Source organism: Theobroma cacao, chromosome 9 (assembly GCF_000208745.1).
Source record: "Theobroma cacao cultivar B97-61/B2 chromosome 9, Criollo_cocoa_genome_V2, whole genome shotgun sequence".
Classification (NCBI taxonomy): domain Eukaryota; kingdom Viridiplantae; phylum Streptophyta; class Magnoliopsida; order Malvales; family Malvaceae; genus Theobroma; species Theobroma cacao.
Genome location: NC_030858.1, coordinates 3210410 through 3229580, shown reverse-complemented (window position 1 = coordinate 3229580; position 19171 = coordinate 3210410). Strand labels below are relative to the sequence as shown.

The following is a 19171-nucleotide window of genomic DNA, read 5'->3' as shown; positions in this document are numbered from 1 at the left end:
CAATCAATCAATCAATCAATCGGAGTTAGATGACTTGAAAAAGAAAAATTATAGAGAAGGTAAAGATAATGCCCGATCTATGTACACTCTAAAAATTGGTCATACAGCAGTAGAATACAACACGAAAGCAAAATATGGACCAGGAGAGGACAAGCTTCACAAAAAAACAAGAAGCAGCCTTCTCAATAAAGCAAAAATAATGCCTATCCCTAAACAAATCTAGTACCACCTGGTCCTAAGCTAAGATTTACCCAATGTGGACGACCTTCATGAGAGCAGTTCATAGACTGAATTTGACAAACTTTAGAATCGTGCTGCTCAAACCTTTTATCTTTGAGCACCGACCTTTGTCCTCAGAAGACTCGGACACCTTTTAAGACTCATGCCCTCAACATTTACATGAACTCGACTTTGATTTCATAGCTTCCCTTTAAATCATACAGTAGAATGATTTACTTTTGCTGCTGGATTAGAAATTGTACACATGAATATTCCGACAAGAAGGCAGGGAGTTCAACATCCGAAGGATCTATTGCCGGAATTGCAATATCTATATCTTCAGTTGAGAATGGAATGCTGCAATTGGAAAATGATTTCAATTCAATGACACAAAAAATGATATATACACATTCACACAAACACAGATCCACCTGTGATAATACCCAAGGATTTTGGCAGGAAAAAAAAAACTACACTTTCAAAAGGCAAACTGGCCTCTTCAGTCTGATAACTTCAATTATACTTTTCCAAAAAAAAGTAAAAAAACTTCAATGATACAATTTTGACAGAGAGAGCACGTTACCTCAGATCATCATCTAGCAAGAATGAATTTGAGGCCAGATGCTGGTTGTCCTTGTTTAACATCTCCCTCATTTCAGCAACAACCTGCTAACAGATTATGTCAGAAACACAAGGGAAATTGTCGTACACAAATTTAACACAGGCACTGAGTCTCTAACTTGCCTCATTTGACACGCTCTGAGTGCCATATTTGTCATCCCAGTACATGGTACTTATTCGATAGATTTGCCTAACAGTCAATGCCTGCACAAGTTCCATAAAAGCAGGAAAACATGATTAACCTCCAACAGGGTGAATGGAGAAAGGAAATTCAGATAAACATTAGCTTACTGGACACAAATCATGACTGATCTCATCCAGCGACTTTTTCCTCTTCTGATGTATTACCTAAATAAAATGTAGAACGAAAAAGTGAACCATGGACATAATAGTTTTATAGCTCAACTGGCCCAAAATGTAAAAGCTGGGGCACATACCAGAAAACCAACAGCTTGTCTAATATAATTTAGCTCATGCCAAGAGGTTCCTGCAAACTACATCTTCCCATATTTCAGAATAATACCCATTGCATTCAATTAGTACAATATCTTCCTGAAGACAACTATTTACCTCCTCCTTTGCATTGACTATCCATTTCTCCAGTTCTGCTAGACCAGATTTAACATATTCCCCATTTGAAAATGAGCAACACTCTCGTCGAAGTAAAAGACTGAAGAAAATTTCAACTCAATAAATTAATCATTCAACCTAGTGACACTAAGATAATCTACAATGCTATGAGCACATACCTGTTGAAAAGTGACATATTGATGAAGGAGAAAACCTGGGTGATCAGTTTACGGATGAAGAATGAGGGTACCTACATGCACAGAATTAAGTCAGAGACAGCAATAAAAGAAACAAAAGCCAGTATAATTTTAATCATAACTGCTCTTTTGAATTTTCCCATCAAGCACCACATACATTATAACCTTATCAATTAAGGTTTTGTTTAACAAACAACCAATTGATCAAACTAGTGATTATCATTTTTAAAGTGGAAACTTGTTGCTGCAATTGATCAAGTACCACATACACCTACATGATTCTCACGTAAACGACCCATAAGGGAATCCAAGAATTTGATGATGCTATCCCATTGACTACTAGGTGATTGCTGGGGAATCCCTCCAGGAGATCTTGATTTTCCAGCAAGCACTCGAGCATTCTTTGGCACCTTTGAAATCAACAAATAAATTCAGCAATTAGAATTTAAAGTTTCCGAGCAAGTAAAACCCAAATGCTTTCTCACAAGAAACTAATATACCTTATTTAACAAAAATGTAAAGAATAGCATATATGTGACGACAAATAATATGAAAAACTCTGATCAAATCATAATCCGACAATGAACCCTTTGCTGCTTGAGTTGCTTTTACAGTGTCAAACAACTTAATAGTGAAAAGCTTAGCACTTGAATGATGTACTTTCGCAAACAGAGCTAAATGATGATCACAACTGATCCTGGGGCCTAGTAATTTCATGTACTTGACTTTTGGCATTAGCTTCCAAATCTGAGTAAGATCTAACATTCAATACACACCTGAATGCACAATCCCAAAAGTGGACATAACTCTTTCTTGATATTGTCACGAATCAAACCAAAAATCTTCTCAACACAGGCTGTCAATTGTTGTTTGAATAATATTGCTGGATATCTTGCTTCTATATGTGACATACCATCCTCAAACCCAAGGTATTTTAAAGGAGATTTTAGACCCTGGAGGCAGAATAAACTAAAATCAGTGGCTTTAGGCAAAATTATTTAATGAAGTAATAAATTGAAGACAATTAAACATGACAACAGCCATCCATGCAGCAATTGATAAGTATTATTAGAAAAAGTATGTCAAGAGAAGATTAGCTTCATTCATGTTAGAAATGCACGTGACAACTAGCCAGACATATGTTAACAATAATAACATAATAAACATTTCAGGAAAACATTATGTTTTCACTGGAAATTTAAAAATTAGAAGAAATGGAGACAAGAACAATCCATTAAATATAACTAAACTGCAACCCAAGATTCTTATTTCAGAACATTGCAATAGAACTCACATAGGCAACCCTCCCAGGTAAACTGGAATTTCCTCCAGAACGTTGAGTAGTAGCAGTCAAAAAGCCATTTGACCATAAATTTCTCTGTAGCAGACACAAAAGCGCCGAGGTGTTGGATAGCCAATAGGGTAAGGTAAAGTTTTCATCTTTTTCATCTCCAACCTGAAAAAAATGTCAAAGTTCAAAATATGGAAAACATTCCCAAATAATTCACAGAAAGCTAAAAAATTTATAAAAATGTCTTATAGAATTGAATTGAGAAAAAGAACGAAATAGGACTCAAATCTTATTCAGGATCTGTTACAAAAAAAAGAAAAACTGACCTTTCAATCTCATGAAAGTTTTTGAAGATCACTGCAAGTAACTTACCTTCAGAACATCATTGATTCCTTCTATAATATAGTCAAAGATAGCTGTCCGCTCAGACTCAAAGGAATGCCAATGATGAAGACATTTGAATATGATACAAGCAGCCAGCGGTTTGCCATTCTGAAACCCCAAATTTTCTTTGATACATCTTGAAAGGAATTCATAATTTTCCTGTGGACAAAATTCCTCTATTCTAAGTCATGCAAATGCAAAACCAATCCAAATATTGAAGTCACTATCATTTAATAACTCTGATTATCTTGTTCAGGATGATGCTTGCTATCTGCTGCATGATCACATGGAGGATTAATTAAAATATAAAACAAACTATAAACAAGAAACCTGTTGTCTCTCTGCGGTTAGTTTTGACCGCCGTGATTCTGACATGCCACGTGAGAAAGGTACGATAAGTTTTGAAGGTGTCGGAGATTCCTGCATAAAAGAATGAGATAGGTAAACTTGCAGTTGTTGACTGGTCAAGCTAAGATTAGTCAATGCAGGAATATCTTTTACAGGTCGGGGGGGGGGGGGGGGGGGGAAGGGATCTTACATATGCAGTCTTCCGATCACTCTGATGAAGATTAAGTGTGCCACCATATTTCTGGTTCATTAAGAAAACAACAATTTAGACAAATCACTGCTCAGAAAGTCCACACGCAAATCAAGTCAGAAATAATTTTCTAACAAAAAAACTTGAAACGAAAATAATGCATGTTAGACCAGCTTTATCTAAGACACAAACACCAAAACTAGCGCAAAGATAAACTATAGTATGTGAGAACACACACACACATGCACTTACATTGGAAAATGACTTTGCAAGGTTAGCACGGTTGCTTTTGGGCGATGGGGTCAATGCCTTTTGTCGCAGAACATGATTTTCATCTTCTAGATGTGAGAGCTTCTCCTCAAGACTAATTAAAAGCCAACAACAACAACAAATCAAGAAGTAAAACTAATTACATGTGCAAACCAAATTCATATATTCAATTCAGATGCCAAAAAGATAAAATACATCAATGTAAGCAGTCAACAGGAAACCTGATTTTAGCTGTACAAAAAAACAAATATTACCAGCAGGAGGAACAAATAAGAAAAACAAGCAGTAATCAAGCAAGCACATAATGCATATGTATGCATGTATGTATGTATGTATGCATGAATAAATGTGTGTGAAAATTAATAGAGTAATATCATAGTTTCAAGTGATTAAAGTTACCTTCGCATGTTTTGCCGGAGCTCAGTATTCTTTTGTTCTAACTCCCGCAACTTTTCAATGGTGTCACTGGCATCTTTTAGAGCCTTCTTGAGCTCATGCTCCAGAGCAGAGTTCTTCTTTTCCAAGGTATCCAAAGAACTCTGTAGAAGTAAATAAAAGTGCAAGACATATAAATAATGAAACAGATCACATATATCGCAAGAAAAAAACCTAAATTCAATTTATAAAGAAAAAAGTTAAATCAGAACAAAGGAAACTACAAACTTTCCCCAAACTGGAAACAGAGTATTTTTCTTATCACTAATCATAAAAAACAATTAATCAATATTCAAACACAAACCTTCAGTAAAGCATTTTCCTTTCTCATATCAGCCATCAGAGCCAATTCCTTTTCCAATGCAGATTTCTCTTTTATTGATAATTCCAATTGATTTTGCAGCACTGCATTCTTATTGCACGCACTAATTGTTGCTAGTTTAGTTGCATCTAACTCAAGATTTAAAGATTCCAATGCTTTCTGAAGTTTGGAAATTTCAACTGACTTCGCTTCTTCATTGGAAACCTGCAGTCCAGATTGCCATTATAAAGAAAGCAACACAATATAGCCAGAATCAATTGCTTTTATTAAAAAGAAAAGAATAGAAAAATAAAAAATAGAGGCATTAGAAAACATTTTCAAAATACAGATATATTATAGCATATATTTAACAGTTAGCTTGCCATATTTAAACACATTAAGGCATGACTTTCAGTTGAAAATTACGTGATTCAACTTTTGTTAGAAAATAGAGCACATTGTCATTAGCCAACTCCCAAGATAAGAAAATAGGAAACTGCACCACAAACTTTCCAAATTTTTACAACTATATAACTTTCCTAAAACAAGATTTCAAAAAGAAAAAATGATACCCGCATTCTTTTTTCAAGATGCAACCGCCATGTGAGATCTTCTAACTGCTTCTCCAGCTTGTTCTTAGCTAACCGTAAGGCACCTGCTTCATTAGCCTCCTGCAAAAAGTACATGCAATCACAGTGATGCACTGCAGGAAACTTCTCAATATATGAAAAGTTTGAAGAAGAATTGGGATTGTAATAAATATAAAATAAGGGTAAAGAGGAAAGAGTCCACCTCCTTGGACAGATGAATCTGATTCTTAAATGAATGTTCACTTTTGGAGTCAAACCAGAAAAACTAGAAACCATTACTGATTGTTTTTCTACAACTCTTAAATCCATACAGGAGAACTATGTATAAAATATATGAACATTTAGTACGCCAAGAAAATATAAGACATTATTGAATAATAATAACTAACACTTATTAAGATTTTCATTTTTGCTTTGACTCACTAATTAAATACATACAAACTTCACATTTGAGATAAAATGTCATCCAGTTTTAGGGTATTCAAATCACAATTTTCTTCAAACAGAAAGGATTCTCTTCTCTTCAAATAAATTTTTTGGACCTTGAAGGATTTGCACTTTGCATCAAGTAGATAGCTCAAAACATATTTTACATGAAGTATACAGTGAAAGGAATCACAAGAGTAAGTGCTTTCACATACTTGTTTAAGCCTCCTGAGTTCTCTTTTTGCAAGCTTTTGCCTCCAGTGACATTGTATTGCTATGATAGATTTTTTATAACGATGGAAAGCAGAGCGGAATCTGCATAACCTCCAACAAGCCTGCACAAAACAAGAAAGGGAAGACATTACAAGTCAATTTGCAGCCTGCACAGGATTTTACACAACTCCAATGCAACCAATAAAGGTGAAAATAAATTAAAAATAAGCAATTGGATGATAAGCACAATATGAATTGTTGAGGACAGAGGGGAAACACATTCGTTATTGTTTCTTATAGACATGCCCAGAATGCAACTTCCTAAAATCAGGATGAACAGAGTTCACATACAAATTGAAAACCACATATGACAGCATAAAAATGCACATATGAATAAGATCAAGTTGAGTTCACCTGGATAAGTGCAGCAGCTCTATGCTTCTTTCTATGCAAAAACTTTTGACGAGTTGAAAAGCCACGGATGTTGGACTGTATAATAACAGCTGCTGAAAGTACTTTCAGATAAGCATGCCTGAATAGCCACCTGCGGACATATTTCTGTAAACAAACGGCTGCTGCTGCCTCTCTCCTTGCAGCAAACATCTTTCTAACAAGGCATCCTGCAGAAATCATGACCATTTAGTACTAAAGCAAAGAACAAACATGTAAGACAAACGATGCTTGTGTAACAGATAGTAAACAAACCAATAACATTTTGTTGATTTTACAGAAAAAAAAAAAAGTCTCTTTTCACTGGCTAGCAATAGACTGAGCAAGTTTAGAAAAAACATCAGAAAGAAATTGAACACAAAAGTTGTATGAAGATTGCACTTCATGTGCATTGAGGGACAAACCAGAACAGAGAACATGAAGGATTATGTTTTTAGGACTATGGATAGCAGAGAGCCACTATCACCACTGGTGGTAGATAGAAATGGTGGTGTTTTTTATGAAGCAGGATTAATATAAAATTAAGAAGTCTGGAACAGATCAGCCACAGATTAAGAAGAATTGGAGGAAGAGACTAAGTAATTTTCAGTTTTGTAATTTTAAATTTGATTTAAGATTATGTATTTTTTTAATTGTTTTAGAATTTAGGGCTAGTTATGTGATTCAATTTTGTTTAGGTTAATGACGGTTATATTTGGCATTTCCATTACATGACTAAAGTTTAATGAATTGTCATTATAAATACTTTATTTTGCATGTCAAAGTTCGCTTATGCTGATGATGAATTGAACATTGTCGAGACTTGATTATTTAGCCACCTCTCTTATTCCTCTGTTCCCCCTAAATTCTCTCTATTCCCTCTTTTCCCTCTTCTTTCTCATTTCATATTCTAACCCGCCTCATGTCCTACATCAGGAACTAATTTTTGTGTGAATGAAAATTATAGCAGAACCTAGTCTAAGGGGGTATGACATGATAGACAGCCCATATCACTTTCAAGATTACCAGCCTGAGAGTCCATTATACAATTCTACATCTGAATTCACCATTAAGCTTTTAAGGCCTAAACCAATCAACAGAGAAAATTTTTATGGTGTTAAACAACCAATTGTTTGATTAATAACGTTAGAGAATACATAGAGAAGAAAAACATTAGAAGCAGTGAAACAAATAAGTGAATAAAAGATTATATTAGATTAGAAAATTAGGTGTCCAGACATAAAGAGGACCTCTGCAATATGCTTGCAGTGCAATTGCAGCAACTCGGGCTGAGATGAAATTCCTGTGTGCAATAAATGTTCGCAAACGGCGCTGAATACGCTTTGCAGCAGTATCCAAAACCTCAGCACGTCGTGAATCTAAGACACCAATCTGACCAGCCCTAAGAAACACTTTTGTCCTACCCAACTACAGAAAAATATTTGAAAACAGAGAATTAGAAATGAAAAAAAAAAACAGCAAAAAAATAAGGAATAATTTATTTATACAATGCTAATCATGCATACCTGAAAATTTTCAAGGTTTAACTTTCGCAGAATTTTCTCTGTCAAAGCCTTCTCATCATAACTGCAAATATTTAAATTTATAAGTTAAAACAAGAAACAGAAACGAAGTCTCAGAACAGCAATCTGGTAAAGAAATGAACTTTCTTAAGAAAAAATGCTGGAAAAACAAAACCAAGGAGCAGCAAGGATCCCTTCTATTATTCACAAACAAAGATAGAACCAGTTGTGAGTAAATTTCTTGGAAAATGAGATGTACAAGGTACTGTGAAGGCAGAGATTTTAACAGAAACAACAACGGATTACTACATATAAAATGGAGAAATACCAACAATCTTCTAACCATCCTAAGAAGAAACTTCATAAGAAGACATCAATATGCTAAGTTTCCAGCTACATAACATACTAATAACTTCAATTTGTAGTTATACATGTGTATATCTATGTGCATATGACAATCTGCATGTGTATGTGGGTCTCTTTGAAAACCATTTACAACCTTGTGTCCATAAATTCTGGTGCTAATAATCCAAAGCGATCCACAAATTCTGAATAAGTCCTTCGAGTTGGATAGCCAGCCAGACTTATTCGAACAGCCTCCAGAACACCCTGGTCAAAATCAAATAAATTTTCCTTCAGCAACTCGAATCTATAGAATTTAGCAAGAATCAAGACCTGGAAGGTAAGGATATAGTTGTGCCAGAGAGGAAGAAATACACAAGCAGTCACATTGAAATAAGAAATGCAAAACTAATCATGAATTCATTAGTATCACTTGAGCCAGGGACCTCTTTCCTTCAATAAAGCAGCACACTAAGTATTTAGCCATATTAATGCTATTGGAAATTGCATGTAATAGACTCTTCTATCCTATGACTTTATCTCGAAGAGACATTGAAAATGTAAAAGATATACCATGGAAGCCTTAGATGCTATTAAGCTTTTAAAATACTTTTCTCTCATTTATCAGAGAAAAACTCTGCAGAAATTAATGCAGACTCATAATTCAACCAGATAATAAAAGAACTTCCAGAATGAAATTAAGCAACGATATATAGATGTGATTTCCATGTAAAAATAAATTTCGCAGTCGAAGAGCTAAAGAAAAGTAGATACCCTTAAATTATAAGCAACAAGAGCAGATATTATATATGTGTTAATCTAAGGCCATGGTCAACTGTTTCAACACAAGATCAATAAACATCAAGTCACAGTGACCAAAAGAAAAGCTTTAGAGTGACCTTTCCACTGAATATTGCTAGCACTAGAATTCAACAAAGGATTCATCGATAAACAGAGGCTACTCACCCCACAGCGTAGCTGATGCAGAATACTGAGGTTCTCAAATTTGTGAGGACGGTTCAGTGAGTTTGGCTTCACACAGCGTATATAATGAGGCTCTGTTGAGTTGAGGGTTTCCATGAGTGCTTGAAGTTGTTGCTATAAAGAGAAGGGAAGAAATTAACAGCATTGGCTTTAGAGAATCATAGGCAGTAAGTATAATGTTATTCCAGCAAACAGAAACCCCTCATCAATAAATAAATAAGCATGTTAACAGGGAAATCTTTTAGCGATCAAGCTATTTGAACAACAAAATTAATGAGGAAAATAAAGCATCAGGAAAGAAAAGCATTGAATCCAGCCCACTTGCAACAAATAAAATCCAACAAAGAAAAATATTGGCACGACAAAGCAAAAAGTAGAAGTAACCACATTCATAATTTTATTGCATTCATAAATATCATCAATGACATTTTTGCATGTCTGGAACCTTCAAAAGACCACCCTAAAACAAGAGTTTGACGAATCCAGCCCACTTATGACAGATAAAATCCAGCAAAGAAAAATATTGGCACCACAAAGCAAAAGGTAGAAGTAACCAAATTCATAATTTTATTGCATTTATAAATATCATCAATGACATTTTTGCATGTCCGGAACCTTCAAAAGACCACCTTAAAACAAGAGTTCGAAGAGCTAAAACTTTTTACCAGATTTTGAACCATAAATTGGACTCTTAGTTAACTCCCAGAGTGACCAGTAAAAGAATATCAAGAAGAACTAATACAACTTATCTAAATATCCTCGTATGCCATAACTAGTAAAAATATCTTTATCTCTCAAACTCCCTTGGTTTCCATAAAAAATTCGAAACAGTTTCATACCTTAAATCTTGTTGCCACAGAAGAGAATTTGTACGATGATCTTGAAGATTCCTCAGGTGGTGAAGGGAAAAGACCCGCCACAAATGGGCATTTAGAAGAAGCCAAGAGATTGCAATGTTCTACCACAACATAATCGCGATTTTTTTCTAAAAATGTATCTGTTTGATAAGTGACCTGAAAAGAAAGGAAGAAGTACATCATCACAATATCTGTGAGATCAGAACATATTATATTTTCTAAGACACAGTGTTATATTACATGCCTTGCCAGCATAATGCGAAACGGTAAAATCTGTTTCCGAAAATTTAGCCTTTTCCAACCTTGAGTGACCCCGGAAATTCTGAAACAACTTGGTTGAAAATGTTCCATGTGTTGATTTCGGGAACATGCTGCACAAGTAAGAAAATCAGGATAAGGATTAACAGCACAGATTCAATTGTATAGAGTAACACGCACCAATTTATAATGGACTCAAATTGTACCAAGCTTCATCCAAGAGAGCAATTATCCCAATAGGTTTCTGCAAATTAAAGTACAATAATATAAGGCCTAATGGTAAGACAAATTACCAGAATATTTAAATGGATAGAAAAAAAAAAGAGGAAGAATTTCAAATTACAGAAAACAATGTACAAATTGTTCTTCAATATCTGCTCGAGAAAATTCTTTTTCTGGTAACAAATAAAATTCATAAAAAGAAGCTACACCTAGACGTACAATGTTAATTAGTAATCACTAAATATCATATTGCAAAATTCAGGTCTACATTATGTGAGTTAGATTTATTCTCAACCCGAAAAGAAATGCTAGGTAAAATAACAAGAAAATGTAGGCCATAAACGACAGTATGACACAAAACTCTAAGTCATCCAACTCTATTGAGGGACATTTGCACAGTATTCTACAATTAAAACGATAAAGATATGGCAGAATAATACATAAGACCTTTCTTATGCACTTGCAAATCTCCAGCATGTGTTATTCCAAATTTCTGACATGTATTATTGAAAATATTATGGATATAAGAATGTGTAAATTAAGAAAAGCTCAGAACTTAGATCCCAAACTGATTGGCTACCATAATCATATTATTAAATTAGAAAAGTGAGGAAGGTAAAACATAGTTAAAGTAAAGAGTACTGCTAACAGAAATAACTAATAAGAAATTAACCAAGATCAATAAAAAGTTTTTAAAGACCAAGCATAAAAACCTTCTCAATTAAATCCAGAACATCTTGGTTGTCTATAAATTCAATGTAGCTCCAATTAATTTCTTCTTTCCTATATTCATCCTGCTCCATCTTAAATACATGCTGAAACAAATGAAGAAAAGAATATATGAACAAACACAGTAAACTGGACAGCATAGCATAATCAGAATAAATCTAGACTGTATTGTATGAAAGATTGATTGCTAACCTCATTGAAATGCTGCTGAAGCTTTTCATTTGCAAAATTAATGCAAAATTGCTCAAAACTGGCCACAGAAGATGACAATCAATCAAAGAAAAGAAACATGGAGACCAGTTTATGTATATGCATGGAATTAGGGACAAACATAATGAATTGTAAAAACTAAAGGGTGAAAATATAACAGAAGAACCTATTGCTGTTGAAATCAATAAACACAATTAAGAGACAAAGACCTCTTCCTGCAGAATATTCATATATATATATATTAAGAGGCCAACATGAAACACGCTACCTTTATATACTACAACTGTCCTGCAAGGAAGAGACAGCAAGAAGGAGATTTAAGCTGTGAGTTAAAAACATTTTTTAAGCAGCCAAAAAAAACCTAGATATGCCTTCTCCACAACACCATGTTGAGGCAAGCAAATTTTGTTCCCATGAGATTTTCTAAACTAATCAATTGGTAACTTCGTCACGATCTTCTGAAACCTGATGAAGCTTTTGCAGATATTATTCTACTCAAGTTCATTTTGGCTTGCAAAAGGCATAGGCACAACTGTCACTAAAATTAGCACCATCAATTCATACTTTCATGGACCATTGCCATCCCATAAGTCTAGTTCTTTTGAAAAGCAGTCCTAGCACTATATTCTCTGTTTTTTTTTTAATCTAAATTCTCAGAGGTCCAAAAATATTTATTTTGGATGAAAATTTCAAACATGAACAAAATAGAATGCAGAGAAGTAAAATTAGATAGCTGGTAAGGGAAACATTAAGCCCAAAAAACTGTAACCAGTGTTTTACAACAAATTATGCACAATGCAGATAACAATATATAAAGCAAGAGTTCATATAATTGTTTGGAAAGACAAAAATCCATTCAAACCATTACGCCACACAAAAGTCAAAAGACATTTCACTTTTGCAAAGTTAAAGAGACCAAGGGAGACACACACACACACACACCAATAAATTTAAATAATAAAAATAATGAACATTACAATGGGCATTCAAAACCAAAGAATTGAATTTTACCTATTATGCTTAAAGCATTCGAATCCATAGATGTCCAAAACTCCAATTTGTATATGGGAATTTGGATCTTGCCCCACAGACATATTAATCTTATCAACAAGCCTTAAAAAGAAAATAATAAAAAAATTAAAAACAGAACAAATTTTGATTATCATAGAAAATATGTGCATAGGATAAAAAGAAATGTCTCCAAACAAGCATTGACGTAAGCATACCAATCAAACAAACGAGCATAAACTGTCTTTGCCAATGCATCTCGACTAGCCACAGCAGCATTACAATCAAGAGCTTTAACAATACTTCCTTCACGAGTTTGAATGGTACGAGTAGACAATGTTGCCAGCAAGAAGTTCACATCACACCTGATAAATGAGCAATTTTGTCACATAACCTATCAAGAGAATGAATATCTACAAATTGAACAATTGGAATTAAATAAATCAACAATGAGGGGCTGGCTTGAATTAGCAAGCACCCTACTATTTCATCACAAAAGTGCAATTTAGGTGCTATTTGATAAACTAAAAAAGTAAATGCCAAAAAAATTAAGTGTTGAAACTTTAGTACTGAAACTTTAACTAATTTATACTATGAAAATTATTTGGCATACTACTAAAAATTAAATACTGCACTGATTTTAATCAAGTTTTTTGCAAGAGATATATATTATCCAACATTTCTTCATTGGAAATATTCTATTAATTGGTCTCCATGTTAAGTAACCAAACCCAAAGGATAATTTTCAATGATTTATCAGACAGCACATTAGTCATATATCAATAAAATATAAACAATGTGATCCCTAATCTGACTGCTAATCCAAACCTCAAGTTCCATATGGTAAGTTGCCTTTAGATTATAAAAAAATCTATCCAGAAATCCAAGAATCCTGATAGGCTCGTTAATGAATCGGAATAGCTTGCTTTTTATCAAAATATACCATGACAATGGAAACAATTTTTAACACTTTTTCAATCATTAGTTATTATGTTATTCATGTTACTCTTTCCCTGCCATAAGTAAAAACAAAAGGAAAGAAAGCTCCATAATTGACACTTTATTCAAGAAAATATGACTAAAACAAGACAAGTTTCAAAGCTATCTTATAGGATCACCTACCTAAAAAGATCAGCAGCCATCTGCATATGGAAGGTAGATTTCTGATCTTTAATAACTGAAGAATCATGCTCTCTTCCAGGAGAAAATTCAATGTTTCCAATATGCAAAATAGCAGCCAAGGTGCGAAATATAGCTTCCTGATAACAAACGATAAAAGCATAAGTTAATCCAGACAAAAATAAATTAAAGGTAAAAGGTAGGTGTAATATTTTCAAACCTGATCCTCATGACTAATTCCAACAATATCCATTGCCCTCCTTGTCTTCATATATTCCTCTGCGCTGCTCACTCCTTCAAGTTCATATGTCCTGCTTTGATTTAAGTAGTGAAAGTGGCTTGGATGGGCTAATTTGTACTTTTCTGCATCCTGAACAAAAGAAGTGATGGAGAATGAAAACATGCTAATTGAGGGATTAAGTTATCTACTAGGACTTTGTTTTATACCCCAAAAACAAGGATTGTAACCATGGAAGTTCCAACATATATGAAACAGCCTTCTAAGAATGCAATGCAAACTTGCCTAAACACATATTTACAAAGTAACTTAGGACACACAGATCTCCACAGAACTAAACAAATTTCCTATAAGCACATCTAAAATATGTTAACAAAAATGTACACGTGGAGGACACATCCACCCACACAGAGCTTGAGATAAAAAAGAGAAAATTGAGGAAAAGAGAGATGCACAGCCAAACAAAAAAGGTATAAAAGGAGACATTACTTTCCCAGATGTGCAAAACTAATAAAAGCAATGATAATTCATTATTGGTAACATTAGAAAGTGCAGATCTTTACAGCAGTAAACAAAATATTCGCAAGCATAGATACAGTATGTGCATGAATAGTACACACACATACACGCAGTGAACAAGAGATTGAAAAGAAGAGAGAGAGAGAGAAATGCCCAGCAAATAAAGAGATAAAGAGAGAGATTACTTTCCCAGACGCACACAACTGATAGAAGCAGTGATAATTCCTCTCAGGATCTGTTATCTGAACAACACGGGACCGTTCAAGAAGGTAAGTTCTGATTGCAGCACCAGATATTCTACCATTTGCATCAAACTGGATCTCAACAAACTTGCCAAAACGACTGTCACAATAAAAGCATAAAGGATTAAGCAAGCACTAGAAGAAGATCAATAAATTATATTCCCTCTCATTCCTACCATCTTGTCAGCATACAAAAGCAAACTGGCATGAAATGTGGAAATAGTGCAAGTTTAGCGTATTATGAGTGGCACTGCTAAGGTTTTATTATGACATAATTTAAATAAAATCATTTTATATTCCCTAATCTTGTATACATTTAAAAAATATACCAGTTGTAGTATATTGATACACACAACCCAATAAACTACTCCATTTCATCCATCTTGCAGAGTCACAGTTACAATCATGATCCAAAACATATGATCCTAGAGCACAACCATAGATTGAAGAATGACAAGATAAGGACCGTAGGATCAGATGGCAGAATCAGAGACTGGAGCAATAACATGTATTACTAGGATAAGACCAGTAACAATTTAAAAGAAGAAGATCTTAATTTGCACTTTGTAATAATTAGGCCCATTTTAAATGGACTATATTCTTATACACCAATGATGGAGTTTAAAAACTCCACAAGCAGGTATATACGCTGGCCACATGTATTTTCTGAAAAATGTTCTAAAACTCACCTCGAATTATCATTTCTAACAGTCCTTGCATTGCCAAATGCCTCCAAGAGTGGATTTGACTGAACCACGAATAAAGTGAAATCAAGAGTATGTTGGTAGCAGAGAGAGGAAGCAGAGTCCATGAGCATGTAAAAAGTCATGAACTAGGCTAAACCCCATCATGAGTTCATAGGATCCTTTATTAAGCTTCAATAAAATATAAAATGAAACAAAATAAAAGTTTGATCCATTCTAAAAATGATCTGCATCAACCTAGACCAAAACCTGTTAATTATCAAATTTCCATAAGCAGTGGCTACCTGCCACCCCAACCCTTAACCCCNCCATCAACACCACACCCCCCCCCAAAAAAAAAAAAAGAGGGAACGTATTTACAAGGAATAACAAAAACCCTGATAATAAAGATATAAAAGAAAGTTTGTATATACAACCATTTGAGTAATCATAAAGTAAGTTGACTCATGCAATCTTACTTCAAGAACTTGCTGCTCAACAGTTCTGTCATCACCAGCCGCACGGCCTCCCACAAACGTAAGATACTGCATAATTAGTTTTGTTGTCTCAGTTTTGCCAGCCCCACTCTCTCCGCTGACTAGTATAGATTGGCTTCGACCCTCATTCATCATTGCTCTAGGTTATAAAACAGGGGATTCAATGATACTAATTAAATCATGCCATCAGAAGCATTATGGATCAAGCATCAGGAAAAAGATGACATACCTATATGATACATCAGCCACAGCAAAAACATGGGGGCTCAGCTCACCAAAAGGAGCTCCCTTGTATTGCTCCATCATATGCACATTGTAAAGATGAGGAAGCTTTGTGAATGGATTAACTGCTATCAAAATGCTTCCTGTATATGTCTATAAAAGAGAAACAACTGTGTAAAGCCTCGAGTTTGATAACTAAAAATGTACCAATTAAGGAATCCAACAAAATCAGAAAAACCATTAACAATACATCGCAGAGGTGCATGTGCAAACATATAGCATACCCTAAAAGAATCAAAAACAATTTTTTCAAAAACAAGGAACTAACATGCACTAAAATATGTTAGTCTCTATTAGCTAAAGGTCATTAATAACGACATAAAACGGGAAAAAGAAAATCAGAACTCAATTGCTAATAAACTCATATTGTAACTAGGACATAAATTTAGTCAACAATGTCTTATCAAATGAATAAAGCATCACCAGGAAGATCAAAAAAAGATACCTAGGTAACTATGATAGGACGACTCCACATTAACTATTTCATATGATGTGCTCATTGAAACAACATAATTTGAAAAAAAGCTAAAGTAATTAAACAACGCAAGTATTCTTCCGTTTAAAGACAGTGCCAAAAGCAGTTATCTTTGGTTAATAGCATTGAAACACCACAGGTAGCAGGGCAGGAAAGCAAAAATCTAAATTTGATAGTAACCACTCGAAAGTCAATCTCATTTATGATAGTTTGCATCATCCTGGCTATATTAAACAAATAAACAAAAAGGAAAGAATTGTCGTCATCCTTTTGAATAATCTAGACAGTTTCTTTATTAACATTAAGGGATGATGAATTTTTCCATTCAATAACAAAAGGAACCATCATTCAAACATTTATAGGCAACATATTTTTAACCAAAACCAGAATACTGCCTGCACAGTTGATCTCCAACACCATAATTTCACCAAAACCAAACTCAAAGTAAATACGTCCAACGTGGCGTTTCAGACTTCAGCACAAGTTCCAAATCCTAAACTTAACTAACAAATTTACCATATCGAGAACAAGTCCTAATCATTACCATTTCGAATATCAAACAAAATAAGTGCAGAAAACAATAATTAAGTCCACCATTAAGCATAATCTTAAACATCACGTGAATGATTAACTGAACTAAACTTACATAAATATCATTCAAAGCATATCTCCTCTCGAGATTATAAAGCACACCAGGCTCATTCAAATATGTCAACTTTGTCATATCATCAACCCCTCCATGCTCTTCCTCTTCATCCGCATCTCTCGGAAACAATTTCTCAGGCAACACCAACACCTGAAAAACCAAAACAAAACCACAAAGTCCAATGTAATAATAAACAACAAATGTTCTCCAAAATGCTAAAAAAATGAAAAATATACAGAAGTGAATCAAATTTATACCGTTTTAGCAGAGGCAGTTTGGACTTGGACTTGTTTGCCTTTTAAACCAGTAATTTCAGCTGCAACCCAAGCCAAGTTCTTGTCCTCAACCCACACCTTAGCGCCCTTGCGCAAATTCATTTTTGGTTCCTGAGAAATTTTGAAAATTCAAGAAAACAAATTAAAGAAAAAAAATAAAAAGAAACCCTAGAGGATTTGTTTTGTTTGTTTGTTATGGAGAAGCGGAGTGTGCGTGCGACTATGATTTCGGAAATTTCAAAGAAACCCTAAACGGACAGAGAGAGACAAAACAGAGGGAGGGAGAGAGAGAGAGAGAGAGAGAGAGCTTACGGGCATGTTAATAGCTGTGAATTTTTTCGGGTTCCCGCCCTAACTGGTGGTGTAGACTCTAAACTATGAGTGGATATTTTCCTATATTTTAAATAATATACATATAAACCGTATTCGACACGTCACTCCTCTACAGTGGCTTGGCTTTGCTTTGGTTGTGATACATTTTGAAATATATTTCTATAGAAGATCGTTACAGCTGGAATGGAGCGGGGGCAGTTTGCTTTTCTTGACCTGATGACTGTTTGGTTGCAGGGAAAATCAAGAGAATTGAAATTTTTGAATCTGTGAAAACCTGTGTTTTTACAAACTTTGAATTTCGGAGGCCGTGTGGTGCCCAGTGGACCGTTGTTTCAGTTTACTTTCCCTTTTTTTCTTTTTCTTTTTCTTTTTTTTTCCCGAAAGGAACAGAATTTAAAGCAACTACTATTTTGCATTCATCAAAACGAATTTCTAATTAAATTGAAAACACCGCCTACTAATTTCTCAACAACTCTCTTAAATTGAAGGCATTTATTTTCCTCATTCCAAATTCGAATTTCAAAAACTAATACTAATAAATCTTAATTATACGGTCTTCCTCAAGTAATAGTAAATCATTGTTAATCTTTTGTAATTCGAAAACTGACAATTTTCTATTAATTAATCTTAATTTCACAAGTATTATTATTCTTTCTTTTCCTGACGTTCACGTCAATGTCAAGGCAAGGCGAAGGGACGGGTAGTTTCGAAATTGTGCGTCGCACGCGGGACCCATGAGACGAAGATTCCTCAGGTTTTTGGCGATGGGAGTGTGCTTTGCCTTAGATGCAGCTGGGAAAGCTATGACGTGGCAATAAAAAAAAAATGAAATTCATCGAAGAAATAGAAGTGCCGTTCACCTGCGTGGAAACTCATCTAAAATAAACTTTAGTGCCGTTTTTTTTGTTTGTCCTCCAAAATTCATTTTCTTCTAATAAATTTAGTAACACAACCTTTTATGGTTGTAATGTAATCCAGCCATCTCTCGATTTCCAGTTAATTCTATTACTTTCTCACCTCGAATAATTTTTTTTTGGAATATAATATTTTTTAAAAAAATATTTAATAAAATTAAAATTAATTACTATTTTTATTATATTTAATTTTTTTAATTAAATAAAATCTTATAACTAATTATTTATTTATTATTATTAATTAAAATATTATTTGTTATTTTTTATAACATAAGACTTTGATACGAAAATTATAATGATATTATCGTATCATATCGATATGTTATTAATA

General features: G+C 34.1%; 1 protein-coding gene across 1 annotated transcript; it reads right to left on the bottom strand.

Annotated features, from left to right (window-relative positions):
* LOC18588161 (myosin-15) lies at positions 8–18004 on the bottom strand. Its single transcript, XM_007012372.2, has 39 exons — positions 17906–18004; positions 17576–17704; positions 17319–17468; positions 16145–16290; positions 15898–16054; positions 15425–15483; positions 14679–14835; positions 13957–14106; positions 13740–13876; positions 12836–12982; positions 12621–12722; positions 11592–11649; positions 11384–11485; positions 10655–10692; positions 10435–10561; positions 10173–10346; positions 9316–9447; positions 8507–8616; positions 8011–8071; positions 7735–7912; positions 6470–6675; positions 6058–6177; positions 5399–5497; positions 4830–5051; positions 4490–4629; positions 4073–4184; positions 3821–3871; positions 3613–3702; positions 3271–3441; positions 2902–3063; positions 2384–2560; positions 1883–2017; positions 1590–1660; positions 1411–1510; positions 1278–1334; positions 1132–1188; positions 964–1044; positions 803–885; positions 8–576 (listed from the first exon to the last, which is right to left on the bottom strand). The coding sequence occupies exons 1-39, from the start codon at positions 17909–17911 to the stop codon at positions 453–455; spliced, it is 4578 nt and encodes a 1525-aa protein (XP_007012434.2). The 5' UTR covers positions 17912–18004; the 3' UTR covers positions 8–452.

Excerpts from the sequence above, each read along its gene's own strand:
- LOC18588161 (XM_007012372.2), bottom strand. Across the intron at positions 11,650-12,620 it reads GAATGCTTTAAGCATAATAG|TTTTGAGCAATTTTGCATTA; the intron begins GTAAAATTCAAT and ends TTCTGTGGCCAG. Across the intron at positions 10,562-10,654 it reads GCTCTCTTGGATGAAGCTTG|CATGTTCCCGAAATCAACAC; the intron begins GTACAATTTGAG and ends TTACTTGTGCAG.